Here is a 14733-nt window from a genome sequence, read left to right as displayed (position 1 = left end):
CTGAGAGGAGAAGAGGAGGAGCAGATATTGTGTCAGTAGCAGAATACCAATACCAAGAATTCTTTGAAAACATAAAACAAAGTTCATGTGGCTTGGTCACGGTGCAGTGTCCTCTCCGCTGTAGTATGCCGTCCTCTCTCGGGAGAATTCCTAGATGCCCTGTCCGACTTGTTATCCAAGATGTTGCCCTGTCCACCCACACACCCTTCAACCGTCCGATCGCTATGTATACTACAGCGTGCCTAGAGTGAAGAAGGCTGGTCTTGGGTACGGCTATTATAGACGGGGCGGATCGTGTTGCGAGGCGGGAAGGCGTGTTGTGGTGTGAACGTGGTTGGATCTCTATTTTCTCGCTGGTTGCAGCTGAGTTATCCTAACGTCCCATGGTATTTGCACCTTTATCCTTTACCACCATATGACCCTGTGAAATTCGAAATGAAAGATGTTCGTTTCCTCCTTACTTCTTATCCTTTCGCGCGAGCAGCCTGGTTGATTGTATTGTCGAGCAGTAGGTGAGCTTGGCTGGGTGCTTGCTCTTGTTGATAAGGAAGCGAAGGAGAGAACCGAAGTAGGGCCTATGACTTAATATGTAGTAGAGCAGTGGAAGGGCCCCTTGGTTGGATACATGGATTGCACGTTTCCTTCTTCTACGCTCATGTCTCAGTGTGGGGCATACTGACTGCCTCTGCATTTCGGGGAGGGAAGCTGCGGCGTGAACGAGGCAAAGGCAGTGTTACTGGTTTGATGCAGGCTTGGGGGAAGGGACAGAAAAGTATGTATGCTTTGTGGGTGTGTTACAAGAGTGTATGAAAGACACATGTTACCCCGAAACTATCACTATCATTCTGCATGCATATCAAGATAGGGTTGTGGTGATCCGCGCGGACCAAGACCATGTCCCGGGCTTACTCAAAGATGCACTGTCTTCTTCTTCTTGGCTTGGAGGACACATGATCCTGATCATCTTACGTTGCCGTATTGATGGATCATCTCATTTTGATCTCAATGAACTCCATTTAGAGTTCGTCAGGAGGCAAAAAGGTGTAATATCTCGGTATTCGTCGTAATCCTGATGTTGAGAAGGCTTGGGGGATCAAAGGTCGCCTTCAAATCCGGAGAGTTCCAGAAATGCAAGTGGGTTCCAAGGTTGTGGTAATGCAAGTGCACGTGTTGGCTGTGAGTGACTCCATCATTCGTATGTGACGTGTAATCTTAATTTGACGTGAGGATTACTTTCAGTCATACACATGAGCGCGTTGTCATGTTGTAATGGGGCGGTGAAAGTACCACGTGAGGAGGCTATCCGGACTTCCAAAGTTGACGCCAAACCGGGATCAAGGGGGCACTCTTTGACAGCAGTCAAGGTTGAGCCACTACGATTAAACTCATCGATGTCGTACAGTAGACGCGCAGTAGTGGCATTCTAGGCTTATCGCATTCTCATCGAAATTTTGTTCGGATTACATTCCGTGCTGTCGTTCGCATTCGCAATGTGGAGTCGTGTGGTGGCGGAAAACAGCAGCCGTTGAACTTTCCGATGGTGGTGGTGTTCGTGAAGAATTTTCCGTCGGGATAGGCCCTGTCGCCTGTCGGTGAACGGTCCACCCACTGCGTGTATCTCCGACATCGTATCTTCTCCTAGCTCCAGCGTGTTTCCCCAGATGTGAAGTCGCGGTCTTGAGCTTGGCATTACACATCGCGCACTTTTGGATGCATCGGCCCCGGATTCTTACCCCAGAATTTCAGCGGTGTCACGGTTGTTGTTCTTACGTCTTCTCGTATTGAGTTTGCGGGGTAGCCATGCGCTGGGAGGATGTTGGCGTCCAGCCTCTACGGAAGTTCGACGTGTGCCTCGTCTCGATGCCACTAGCGACAGCCAATTGCTTGACCAGGCCCGGTGGCATGGCACTGCTTAGCAAGGGCAGCGCGAGACAAGCAGTGCAGTAGCGCCTTTGGTAACTGCCGATCGAAGCAGAGCCGCCTCGTAGAAGATAACGGTTCCTATGTCTTCATGGCTTATACCGTGTTACGAGGACCTTGCGAAGCTCATGTGATAGGTCGCTTCGTTCGAGGCGGTCGCTCAGAGTCGGTTTTTCAGAGAGTCATGCCGATAACTGCATGCGCTGATATGAGCAGGCCTGGACGCTGCGTTGGTTGACGCTCCGACATCGTCATGGGGCATGCGTGCAGACGTGGCTTTATCTTGGGCTGAGGTTATCGTGAAGCAAGATGATGCTACTAGCGGCGCTAAGGGCATGCGCTAACTATACATAGTTATCAAATCCACTTCTTTCATCCCACTTCTGGATGATTGTGGGGTAGCCGTTGATCTGCCTTATCTCCAGACTCTCAACATCCTCATGATGCTTTTTTGGCTATAACCTTCTTTACGAGCCCGCCACCGATGATGGTTTCAGACGATGCGGATAATCTATCAATCGCGTGTCCAACTTTTCCGCTGAGCGGGCGTCCTCCCATAGAGGGGTTTAAAGAGCGAAAATGCGACGCTCGACTGCGGTGGCTGGCCAATCAGCCGCGCGCTGATGCACGATATGGATACTTCGGGGAAAGCTGGGTTGTGGAAAGGCCGAAGCTCGGCATCCAGGCTCAGACACCCTGCATCAACCACACCAGCGACATGTTTTTATCAGCTGCTATCTTGGCCCACACCGGTCTAATGATAGGCGAAGGGAACCATCGGCTGTGTCACTGACCCGTCACGCGCATTTGAAGCGTCGTATCCGCATTCACTGGATCCGCATCTTAAGTCCTATTACTTCGCACCGGGATTCTCACCCCATTGTCGTTCGACATTCCCAGACCTCGCCCCCCTCCAACCAAGTCTACCCTACCCTGATACTCAAGATGCCCGCATTGGCTCAAGACAAGGTTTTGGCGAGAGATCTGAAGGCTAAGAAGACCAAGTCCAGGAACGGATGTGGTCGATGCAAACTCAAGAGGGTAAAGTCCAACAATTGCGCCTACTGCACTGGCCCACTTGCTGACAGAAACAAAGCTCAAATGTGACGAGACCGCTCCTGGTTGCTTGCAGTGCAAGAAAAGGAACGTCGCGTGTCCTGGCTACGAGAAGACTCTGAAGTGGTCGACAAAGTACGAAGTCTTCAACCCCGCCCAGTCCAAGTCGGCGTCCCCTAGACCCAGGTCAACACCCGACGCCACCTCTACCACTTCACCCGCGGCGAAGTCACCCCTTCCCCAGAACGTCGCCAGTGGTATCGAGGCTGCGTTGGCTGCTGTCCTCCCTGCAGGCAGGAAGAACTCCCCTCCCACACAACAACCCTTGACAACACAGGCCTCATCAGCAGTCCCGTCCCCACCAAGCTTCGAGGAACCAGCCTCAATACAAGAGTCTTCTACCGAGGATGGTGACTCCCCTCGTGAATACGAGCCTTTCCCCATGGAGGATGTCAACAACATGGATCCCATCATGCTTGACGGATTCGTTGACGCTATCCAAATGCCCAACGAAGACTTCAACTTTGATCCATTCGACAACATCGACTTCGACTCTGGCTCACTGGAGGACCTTCAATTCGACATGCAAGACCTTTCACAGAAGCAAGACATGAATTCTACTTCGTTACCTGTTATGGACCGGGAACAGAACCGAGAGTCTAGCCCCAGGCTCTCGCGATCGTTGCTTCTTGACTTGTATCGTCTTCCAAGTCCTTCTCCAGACCCATCCTCTCCGGATGATGTGGAGTCACTGCTCGTCCAGCACTACTTCAAGGACGTCTGCGCTGTGTTTTCTTCTTTCGATTCTGTTCTTAACCCTTTCCGGACTACCATTGGCCGCATCTACAAGGACTGCCCTTCCATTAATTACGCGATCCAATCCATGGCTGCCGCACATCTTGCCAACACATTCCCCAATATGGCGGCAACCGGCCTTGAGCTACAGCGCAAGGCACGCGAGGCACTGGAGCTGGAGCTTCCGCTTGCCCAGAGGGATCACACGAGCGCGACCAAGACGTTCTTGAGCATCATGCTACTTGGTCTCACCACCTCGTGGCACGACAGCAACGCGCTCGGACTCGAGTACTTGTCTATCGCGCGAGACCTCATCCTCCCCAAGCTCTTCAGTAGGTCGGGCGGCATTGAGGTCGAGCGCGAGGCACAGTTCTTCGAGGAGTCTTTGATCCACTGGGAGATGCTCATGGGCTTCGTAACAGAAGATGCCATGAGCTTCTCGCCCAAGTCAGGATTGCGACCTCGCATCGCCGCCAGGACGAACACTCCTGCTGCGCGTGGGCCCCAAGGAAAGACAGTCCCTCATCCCTGGACAGGCATCGCCCCGATGATCCACTTCCTGTTCGCCGAGGTTGGTCGTCTAGTTCGCAAGGAGCGTTCGATGGACCGCGAAAACTCCATGGACCTCCGCCGACGTCAAGAGAACCTTCAGAACGCCGCCTCACTGGAAGAGGACCTCCTAGCTGTTGACTACCCATCCGTCGATCAGGTCATCGACACTGGTGATGAGCGTACCCCCAAGGAACACTTCGTCACCATCGCCGAGGCCTACCGTCTGTCTGGCTTGCTGGAGATCTACCGTGTCTTCCCTTCCATCCTGCGCAAGCGCTTGGGATCCGGCAAGACCAAGGGTAGCGAGAACATCGAGTTCGCCTTCCCTACGCCGCGATTCGAGACAGTCTACGAGGCTACCGACATCAAGCTGTGGCTCAACTCACTTGCCATGCACATCATCCGGTCACTCGAGTCTCTGCCTTCCTCGTCTGGTACATTCTGCATCCAGCCGCTTCTGCTAGTTGTGTGTGCCTCTGAGTTGAAGTTCGTCTCATCGATTGACTTCTTCGACGTGCAGGCCAACGACGCAGAGGTCGTCGCCGCTCGTGAGTTCGTCATCAGGCGCTTGCAAGAGTTCGCTCTTAGGCTTCCCAACAAGCCTCTTCGCAAGATGATCCAGCTCATCAAGGAGACCTGGCGCCAGTCTGACGAGGGCCAAGACGCGTTCTGGATTGACGTCATGAACGATAAGGGCTACCACACCATCATGTGAACCAACCTCGTCGACCTCTACCGACCATGGGGCGGAACCTCGCGGCTCCCCTCAACCAAAAACCTGTCCTTTCTACGATACATTTACGACATGACATTAGCGCTTTTCCTGGATACGGCATTTCTCTACGGCGTTCGACATCCTGTTCCTATTTCTTATTAGCGCGCCCTTCCTGGAGACCATGTTCTGGTCCTCCCCTGTACGACTGTATCCACAGTACTGTCCTCGATACGAACATCTAATGTACGGCTTCCACCTAGACCTCCTCGGTTCTCAGCATCCCGGTGATGTGAAATGTGGACCCCCCTGGCCTACCGCGACACTATACCATAATACGACCACGATACCCCGCGCGATACCCTAGCGACCAATCCCATTGCCTACTGCGATAAAGCCTACCTTTAATTCCTGGCACCCATCTGGAATGCTCTGCCAACGACTACATCCCCTTCTGCGACCTTGTTCCCATTACGATACCCTCCCCAGCTGCGAATCAGCCCACTGCGATGACCTGTCTCGATGACTTGTACTACTACCGGTATCTGGACCCATACCAGGACTCCCAGTTCCGCTTAATCATGACATCTATCGAGATGCCCATAGCGACAACCCGAGCGACACCTAATCTTTCCATGCGACAATTATCTTTTACCAAGCAACAACAACTAATTCCTCTTTTACCCTTGCGATACCCCCCGGTTGTTTGTATATTATCTTCCTTCCCTTTCCCGGTAGGTATGACTGGATGCTTCCATGTGTTTTTCTCCCGATCGCGACACTTTCGTCCAACAGCGGCCATGCATCCTTGCGCCCACTACCTTGGCCGGCTCGACTGTTTGCACCCTGCCACGATTGGATCGATGCAGAGTTCGGGTGACTTGTATGTAGACTGCTTGCTTTAGCGTTCCTGTTCTTGCTTCACGATACCCATTTGCTTTACTGTTCTGTCGAGCGTTTGCTCTTTTTGTTACGTGATGTTTCATCGCGGGTTTTGTTGTACGATACCTTCATGGAGGGTGGTGGTAGGGACGAAAGAGGAAGGAGGGACGATGGGGGACAAGACATCGGCGCTGTGTATCACGGACACTGTTGTTTGTACTCGTGGGTAAAACCACGAGGTGCCGGGTGTGTTGTAGGCCCGACGTTGGTTTGCGCAAGTGTCATGGTGGGTGAAACCCCATGACATGCGGGCAAAGATAAGGCGTAGTGGTTTGCTTGGACGAAATGTTGTAGCACCGAACCACATTACCACAACGCCTTCGCATCGCTGGAACATGCATGCACGGTGGAGAGGTAGTGGAAGGGTGGAACATAATACATTCATTCAATCAAAGCCCGTGATGTGGGTAACACTACATCACAGGCCTATTCGCCTCATCATCGCTATCATCATCATACGCAATGAACTCACGCCGTCCACTCGATGCCTGCGTGACAAAGTACCGTGTCGTCTCGTACGCTCGGAGCTTCTTCTCTGCGCCGGGGCTGAACACGGAATCTGTCTCCTGGGGTCCGGTGGGGATGGCTAGGAGACGCCTTTCTGCACCCGTCAAGCGCAGGCTGCTCTTCTCGGATACTGGCTCTGGAGAGCTGTTGTTTTTCATCCTAGGGATGTCGTTAGTATTTGGCGGATAGCTAAGGGGGGAAAAGGTGTTCTTACCATTGTTTACCCAAATGCAACCCCTCAGCCACACACGCCAATATCGCAACCACAACAATCATCTGCAGCGCCCACAGCCCCACAAACGAGCTCTGGAACTCTGGCGTAGCCAACCTCGATTCCTCATGACACACAATCCTCCTATGCGTTCTCTCCGCTGACTCTCCCTCTGCATGACCGCTCATCAACACCGCAGTCGGAACCGGCTTCTCCGCTGCATCCTCGATAGCACCCGCCATGTACGAGTCGTACAGCTCTGGTTCTGTGTGCTGTAGTTTCTGTAATTCGGATCCTAGGCTTGCGCATACATTGAGTGCTGCGACGGGGCTTTGTGAAGGGTCTGCTGGTGACCAATGTGCAGCGGAGGGGGTGTAGGCAGCTGAAGCGGGGACGGAGGATGACGGCATATCAGCGACGATTTCGCAGTGGCAATGTGTTTGTGTAGGCGCAGCTAATGTTGTCGATGAGAGCAGCAGAGTCGCAACCAGCGAGGTGGAGATTTTGGCCAACATGGTCGTGTGTGGTGATTACAGCGTCTTTTCTCCCGTTAAGAGACGAGAGACACGACGATTATAAGTGTAAGTTTTCTCTTGGTTTTCAACAAAGCCACGCGCCGTTACGTCTGTACCAAGGTGAGGGGAAGAGGCGCAGTAACGCTGGGATACGCCTTGCTGGTCGGTCCGTTAGTAATGGTTTTCGGGCATACTTTTACCAAGATGACATACCTAACCAAGGACTGGGCCTTGCACACCTAAGTAAGCGGATGTGTTTGGTGATAAGCAAGTGGAATTGCTGGTGCGTCAGGTTGGGTGCGTAATCTGGCGGCCTGATGGAATGCGGCTGATGGAGATAAGGTGGGTGATGGGTAGGGGAGTGTGGTGTTGGTGGTGGTGGTGCTTATGAAGGATGATGATGCTATGCAATGGCTATGCGACAAGCGAATCGTCGATGGATGGATTGATTAGATTACTCGAAATGGTGAACAGGTGAAATCCCAAATGCGCGCAGCAGCAGCCCCAGTCTATATGCGAAAACAAAATCCCCCCGCCCTCTCTGCCCATTTTGTGTTCAGCGCAGCTGTTGTATCAGCTACGCCCACACCACAGCCGGCCGTTTCGCACAGTAGCATCTCGCCGGGGTCTAAGCGGGAACGCAGAGACCGGGTTCTAGAGTCAGCGGCCACGCCGGGCTGCGCCTTTTTGCTGTAGCTTTAGCCGAGATGAGCGCTCGTGTGGGCAGTTAGGTGAACGGGCGGGTTTTCTGTGAGCACATTAAGATAAGATGGGTGAGCTTGATGGGAAGTTAGTGTTTTGTGGAAAGTGTGGGTTAGATTGCAAAGGTCATTGGTGCACTGGCTGCTGGAGGCGCAGCTGGGAACCGCGTTATGGGCTAGCGGCGTCCCCACAGACGAGCATCGTCACTTTTGCTTCGTTAGAAGGTTGATGCTGGAGATGGTGTTCATCTCAGTTTCTGTGCGTGTTGCACACTCCAGCGATGACTTCACTTCGTTTGCAACTTCCGTCCTCTGTCACGATGCGGACCTCACTCCGGGTACCGCACTCACAGACAGGGGGCTCCACCCTCGAAAACGGACTGCGAAACGTTACTCTCGACACACGGACGTCCACATCCAGTACACCAACCCTCTTCCAGCCATAGCGACATCTATTTTTCCTTTCTCTCGTCGGCATCCTCCCGAGTCGTACCTGAGGCTAGAACCAGAACGACGATAAACATCTTCTCGGTCCTTCCCCACGGCTTTGAGCTATTAATATTCTTTCTTTTTTTTCTCGTCGCCAAGCAGGTACTGGTAATACCATCGTATAGTACGCGGGTCCTTTCCTGGCCTTGGTAAGTGTGAGCGCGAGCGCTCTGGAGGGCTCTGGACCGGAACAGTTTCGTGAGGTGGTACAAGAGACACCGACTCACCTTCCGGTTTGCGTTTGTGTTACTCGTACAGCTGATTGCTTAGAGTTTGGGGGTCTCAGCTGTCATGTCAGATAACCGTGGACTATCGAACACGGCGTTCCCCTCCGCGCGCCGCTACTTAAGCATACAGCAACTCTCTTGCGCGACAGCGGGGCGGAGGGCCAAACAGTTGGAGTTGTGAATTACCTTTTTTTCTCACGAAACGCCTGGCTTGAGCTTCCGAAACGGATCTCCATGTGCTAAGAAATGCCGCGGAAAGCTTGTGAGTGATAGAGATCAGGGTTGCTGCATGTGCTGTTTCACAATGGTGGGTCTGTATAACCGCGGTTGATATCATATCGCTGAATTCCATGTTGGAGTTCTCTTGAACGAGGATCACGGAAGAAGTGGAGTCATGAGAGTGGAAATGGTCAGACTTTTTGGTATCTTAGCGACGGAACCATTGTCTTATGAAAAATAGATCTCGCTGTAGAGGCTCGGACTGGCTGGTGCCCTTGTAGGAGCGCGGTTAGTCCTCCGACAGGGAATTCCAATTCCTTTAGGCTTGCTCGATGTTTGATACGGGTCCCAAAGTGAGTACTCGTCGACGGTCCATGGTGATATCGCGTCGCGACAGCACTGTTCCTCTAGATCCCTTTTCAGCTTATCCCAGGTATCCACAAAGCTTGGATCTATCTTCAGTATCTCCCTTCTCATGGAGTCTAAATCTTTTTGGTCTCCGCACTGTCCCAGTATCATCCGCTCCAACTCTCTGGTAAGGATACCTTTCCATTCGCCCTCTCCTACAGCTCCATGTTGCGTCGCGATCTGTTGGCAATATTCTGTTTCAAATCTGGCGCCCCAAAGCTCGACGTGATCCGCCCTTCCCTGATAACATTCTTTCAAAAGCGCCATTCTTTTGATCTTGTTGTTTTCTTCTTTGAACCAAATCGTGCCGCAAAACCGACACCAGTTCTTTCCCGCTACAATCCATTGAAGGAGACAATCTTGACCGATGATATGTCGACATCCGGGGGTAAGAATCTGGACTGCGACTTTACAACTGCCCGCGGGGCTGCAGCATGTGTGTACATTAGTTTCATCCCATCTGCAATATCTCGGCGGTGTGCCTTTCGTTGTGATGCGAGGTTGGTAAGGACGAATCGAGGGTTGTATTTGTGCAAGCTGCGCGCTTATATTCGATACCTGAGGATTCGGTGGTAGGCAATTCATCGGTGGTTGCACGGCTGACTGCTGCAGTGTACGGGCCAATCTTTCGACTGAGTCTTCTGAAAGTCTCCGTCGGAGATATGGCTGTGGTGGCAATGTCGCCAGCTTCTTCTTCGCCTCCTCCTTCGTGTACCACTCTACTGCGAAGCCGCAGACTTCGGTCCAGAAATTGCACACGAACTGCTCACAGACCATGCAGTGCTTGTTGTAGCCCACCAAACCGTGTCTGCTGACGGGCCTTGTACGCAGCATGAGCCACACGGCGAGTGAGGGAGGAATGTCTGGCATATATTCAGCCGCATCACGGCGTTCCTGATCAATCGGCGAGGACGCGACGTGCGCGGAGGGGGACATGATCGGCCTTTACAGGTAAATGACGGATGGAATGATAGCGATGGCTGTTCTTGGTAAGGATTGAGCGGGCGTCTTCTGGCGATGGTTTCGAGAAAGCTATACGTGGAGCAAAGGTAAGTACAAGCACAGACTGCTAAGACACCTTCGAGGTAACGAGTACTGTGCTTCGGTCGGAGTTGACTCTATTTGTGAATCAGGCAAGACCGACATATACCAAGCCAAGAAGCATATCAAATGCGTCCCATAATCCATATCGCTCCTACCTTGGAATGCAATCTCCAGGAATTACCCTTGTTCATATAACCCTTGTCTTATTTACTTATGTGGGATGCATAGCTCGAAGGTCCTATTGTAGGATTTGAAGGCAGCGGTTGCATGGCGTGTGGGAGTATAGGCAAATTGTCTTCATGCTACGCGTTGCTCATATCACAAAGCATGCCGCGATCTATGGCAAGGCGGCGGCGAGTCCTGTAGATTCAAGTGTGTGTGGTCGCTTCTTTTGGTGTTGAGGAAGACAGTGACAGATAGGCTCTCAGATGCCCAGGTGTCTTCGCGTCGGCTTGCCCTTGGTCTCGCCAAGAACTGCCGTATCAATGTTAACCCACCAGAGCGTCACAAACATCCACACGATCAAAGTGCTGTAACTCCATTACCCTTACGCATTTTACATTGCTATTGACATTGCACGCAGTCCCCTCCACCAGCCATCATGTGTCTCTCAGTCAACTCCTCCTGGCCGCCATCCACCAGTACCCTCCGCCTCCCCGCGCATCGTCAACCGCCTCACCCCTCCCAACCCTCTACAACAGCACCGTCCCATTCCCCCCCGTAATAAGCTCAATCTCCCCGGGAATAACCGTCCCATTCTCCACCGCCGCCGCATGCCCCCTGGCCACCGCTCCGTAAACCGGCAAATACTTGTCCAAATACGGCAGCAGCTCTTTCGCACCGGGCGTATTGCGCCAATCCCGCATCAAGTCACAAACAATAGAGAAGAGGGAGACTAGTTGCACACCCGCGGCTTGCATGCGCAAGTTTGCGGTGTCGCGCACGAGCTGCGTGTAGGTGCCGCTGGCTTCGACGTTTGCGTAGACGGAGTAGCCTTCTGAGCGGAGGGCGAGGGCGAGGAAGGTGGTGCAGACGTCGGTTGTGATGCCGCCGACGATTATTTGCGTGCGGTTTGTGGCGCGGATGGCGGCGCGGAAGGAGGGGTTGTCCCAGGCGCTGAAAGTCCGTTAGGAACGTTATCCTCGACAGGTAGGCATTGTGGTAAGTTGATGCAAGGTATAGTGATAACGATGAGGAAGACGACGACTTACCTGACCTCGCCCTGACGCCGGATAAGCGGCGCATCTGGATACATTTCTAGCATCTCTTTTGGCAAAGGCCCATTGGGTCCTTGGTCCGCAGACGTGGACAAAATGACAGGTATGTCAAACACCTTGCCTAATTCGGCGTGCGCCAGGATGTTTTGCTTGTAGAGGGTTGGGTCCCAGTCTCTAGCTAGCTGGAAAAGACCGACTTGCAAGTCGAGAATGAGGAGGAGCTACATGGGACGTTAGATGCGGATATCATTCGGGGAGTATGAAGGTGACTTACTGCCTTGTCCTTGTCGATGCGCTCCCATGGTACAGCTGAGAAGTGTTAGTTGCTGGAAGGTTTGTCTCGCGGGACAATCGTACCGTCACCGCGAACGGTGTTGAACAGCGTAAGAGCCGCGAGGGCGATGGCGGAACTGAACTTCATCTTGAAGACTGGCGATTCGATCGGTGAGTCAAGCTATGCTCTGGAGTCTGAGAAGTATCCGATAGCGTTGCAATGGATGTGTAACTTGAGAGCAGTCGGAAGACCTCTTTATACCTCTACAGAGTCTTCAGCCTCATCCACCTCGACTCGTATATTCCGCTGAAAGCCCGGTCTATCGCATCTCCTATGCTGCCCGGGTGCCTCGCCACGTCTTGGCCCCGGAAGTCCACTCTCGCACAAGATGCTTTAGGTCCATGTTAACGCGGAGCAACGTAACCAAGTCCTGCATTGGTGCAGCTTCAGACTACCATCTCGACCCGGAGATTTTGTTGTTTGCAATGCTATCAAAGCCATGACAAACACTGTAACCAGATTATTTGCCAACGGTCTGGCTCAGTATTGGTTACTGCCACGACAGTGACCCGTATTATGGCTACTAGGCAGGATGTCGTGCATGGGCGAAGCGGGCCATCGTCAAGATCCTTGGTGTTGAGGCGTCGTACACGACGGCGATGTTCTGAATAAGCCTTTGATAATCAGTGGTGCAATGGGCGAGGACGAGTAGTGCGATATGGTGTTCCGAGATCTCCCCCATGGTTGTTCGTCTCGCTTGAGGCTGTCGTGCATGCAGGTGTGGAGATGCCCAGCGTTTTCTGCATGCAAAGCTGCAAAGTCAGCAATGACAAGCTTATTCATCAGCATTTGGTCACCACGCTTAAGCGGAGATTTCGTGGAAGCGAGGTCGCACTGAAGCGCTGCTGCTTGAAATCATTTAGTCAATGCTTTGAAAGCGGGAAGACGTATTCAGGTACTGACGATGGCTTCCGACATGCACGTTCATGAGTAAGCCACATCAAAGCACGCAGGACTTTCGAGGGGCAATTCTTGTGCATGATATTACAAACAATACGTATTCATTCCTTAATGCGCCAAGTCAAAGCAAGCATCATACCTGCGAGATGCCCGTCCAGCACCCAGCCTCAGCCTCAGAATAGACGCAACAAAAGACACAACCTACAACGCTTACTCCGCAGCAAGCCCATTACTAGCCAAGAAATCCTGCATAACCTGATACCCAGCCGTAGCATTATAGTGAAAGTTCAACCCATGCCCAGTATTAGGCTGAATGTACGACTCGAAAGCAGAAGCATTGGGATACGCCATCCCAACACCCTCAGGGATATTGGAAGCGTTAGACCCCATAAGCTGACCGTAACAATTACCCCCACAGAAAGGAACATCCGTCTCACCAGTAATAACAAGCACAGGTCCAGTGAAAGGAGACGAGCCAGGTGAGCCGCCGATAGTCAAGAGCTCGCCGGTGGTGACGGGCTGCTTAGTCTTCTCGGCCACGAGAGCGAGGCCGACGTCGTAGTTGCCCGGCTGGAGGAACGCGTATTGCAGGGCAGTGAGATCGGAGTGTGCGAGGTAGCCGGCGGGGTAGTCGTATTGGGTAACCGTCTTGTTGTAGCCGTTGATCAAGTCGAGGACTTCGGTGGTTGCGAGCTCGTTCCAGACTTCGTCGGTGGTTAGGTCTACGCCGGCGGCTGCGAGGATCTTCTGGAGACTGGCGACGATGTTGTCGCTTAGATCGTACTTGCTTGCAATGGTTTCTATGATGTCGTTGGATGCGTTTCCGAAGCGGAAAGGCTGGTTGAGACGCGCGCTGTGTAGGTTCCATCCGGCGGTGATGTAAGCGAGGAATTGTCCGGCGACGGAGAAGCCGGTGAGGATGACGCCGTCGGTGTTGTCGGGGTAGAGGGCGGAAAGCCAGTAGGATTGCACGCTGCCGAAGGAGTGGCCGACGTGGATGACCTTCTCGTATGCGCAGCTGATCTCGGGGATCTTGCCGGAGCGCAGCTGTGTGGTGATGGAGTTGAGGGCTTCGACTTCGGCTTGTGCTTGGATCCTGAAGGAAGAAAAGGTCTGATTAGTATGTGGTACACAACGATTGCTATAGTGTTGTCACTTACTCGTTGAAAGGGTCTCCGTGAGACGAGTTACCGATACCAAGACGGTCGATCGCGAGAGTACTGTAACCAGCGGCTAACGCGACGTCGACGTAGCTGTAGTTATAGTTCTCATATTCGAGATCCCAGTAGGTCTTGTCGAAGCCGATACCGTGGCTCAAGAGCTGGATCGTGTTTCCACTACCGCTCGCTGGCTTACAGTACTGCGCAGAGATGTTGTAGGTACCTTGAAGGGTCTGGTAACCCTCAAGAAGCTCCGCGCTGTAGTTCTTGCCGAACTGGTTGAAGCTAGCTACGAATGCGCCGACGTCGAGGTTGCCTTCGATTGGTACCTCCTTGAACTGTCCCTGTCGCGAGGCGATAGGAGTCTGGATCATAAAGTTTGAACATTGCCTGGCGGCAGCAATGCCGGCCAGGGCGAGGGGTATCAATGCTGTGAGTGGAGCCATTTTGGTGCGGAAGAATGGTGAGTTGAAGTGAGACTTGACCTGAATACTGGTGATTCGTACGCGACCGAAAGTGGCTGCCACGTTATATAGTAATGAAGGCCCACGACTGGCTGCTGCACCCTTACATTACGACCCTTCCAATACTTACACTACCAACAAATCCGCGCGCGCGCGAACTCGTCGATCGAACTTTCCATAGCGCTGCCGAACAGTTTATTCATCCGAATTGACGTTGTGCAACCAATAGTTGATTATCGGCCGTCTAGTTAATGTACGCGCGAGGGAACCATATGCATGCGAAATCTGCAGCTAAGTCAAGTGCCGGCAAGGCGACATCCGGAATAAGGAGATTATGGGGTGCTAAAGCAAGTAGTTCCA

At 52.7% G+C, this 14733-nt stretch overlaps 4 protein-coding genes across 4 annotated transcripts; 1 reads left to right on the top strand and 3 right to left on the bottom strand.

Annotated features, from left to right (window-relative positions):
• Positions 1-2865: 2865 nt before the first annotated feature.
• J4E93_001075 (uncharacterized protein) lies at positions 2866-5038 on the top strand (the record flags this gene model as incomplete). Its single annotated transcript, XM_049339031.1, has 2 exons — positions 2866-2961; positions 3017-5038. 2 exons carry the CDS (start codon positions 2866-2868, stop codon positions 5036-5038), a joined length of 2118 nt encoding a protein of 705 aa, XP_049202988.1.
• Positions 5039-6390: 1352 nt separating this feature from the next.
• J4E93_001074 (uncharacterized protein) lies at positions 6391-7105 on the bottom strand (the record flags this gene model as incomplete). Its single annotated transcript, XM_049339030.1, has 2 exons — positions 6391-6643; positions 6699-7105. The coding sequence occupies 2 exons, from the start codon at positions 7103-7105 to the stop codon at positions 6391-6393; spliced, it is 660 nt and encodes a 219-aa protein (XP_049202987.1).
• Positions 7106-10990: 3885 nt separating this feature from the next.
• Positions 10991-11936, bottom strand: J4E93_001073 (uncharacterized protein; the record flags this gene model as incomplete). Its single annotated transcript, XM_049339029.1, has 4 exons — positions 10991-11414; positions 11510-11736; positions 11790-11824; positions 11873-11936. 4 exons carry the CDS (start codon positions 11934-11936, stop codon positions 10991-10993), a joined length of 750 nt encoding a protein of 249 aa, XP_049202986.1.
• Positions 11937-12959: 1023 nt separating this feature from the next.
• On the bottom strand, positions 12960-14355 carry J4E93_001072 (uncharacterized protein; the record flags this gene model as incomplete). The annotated part of the gene is made up of 2 exons (XM_049339028.1): positions 12960-13845; positions 13910-14355. 2 exons carry the CDS (start codon positions 14353-14355, stop codon positions 12960-12962), a joined length of 1332 nt encoding a protein of 443 aa, XP_049202985.1.
• Positions 14356-14733: the final 378 nt, after the last annotated feature.

The sequence above is a fragment of the Alternaria ventricosa genome (assembly GCF_023758065.1).
Source record: "Alternaria ventricosa strain BMP 2768 chromosome Unknown scaffold_2, whole genome shotgun sequence".
NCBI lineage: Eukaryota > Fungi > Ascomycota > Dothideomycetes > Pleosporales > Pleosporaceae > Alternaria > Alternaria ventricosa.
This window is presented reverse-complemented; position numbering and strand designations above follow the sequence as displayed.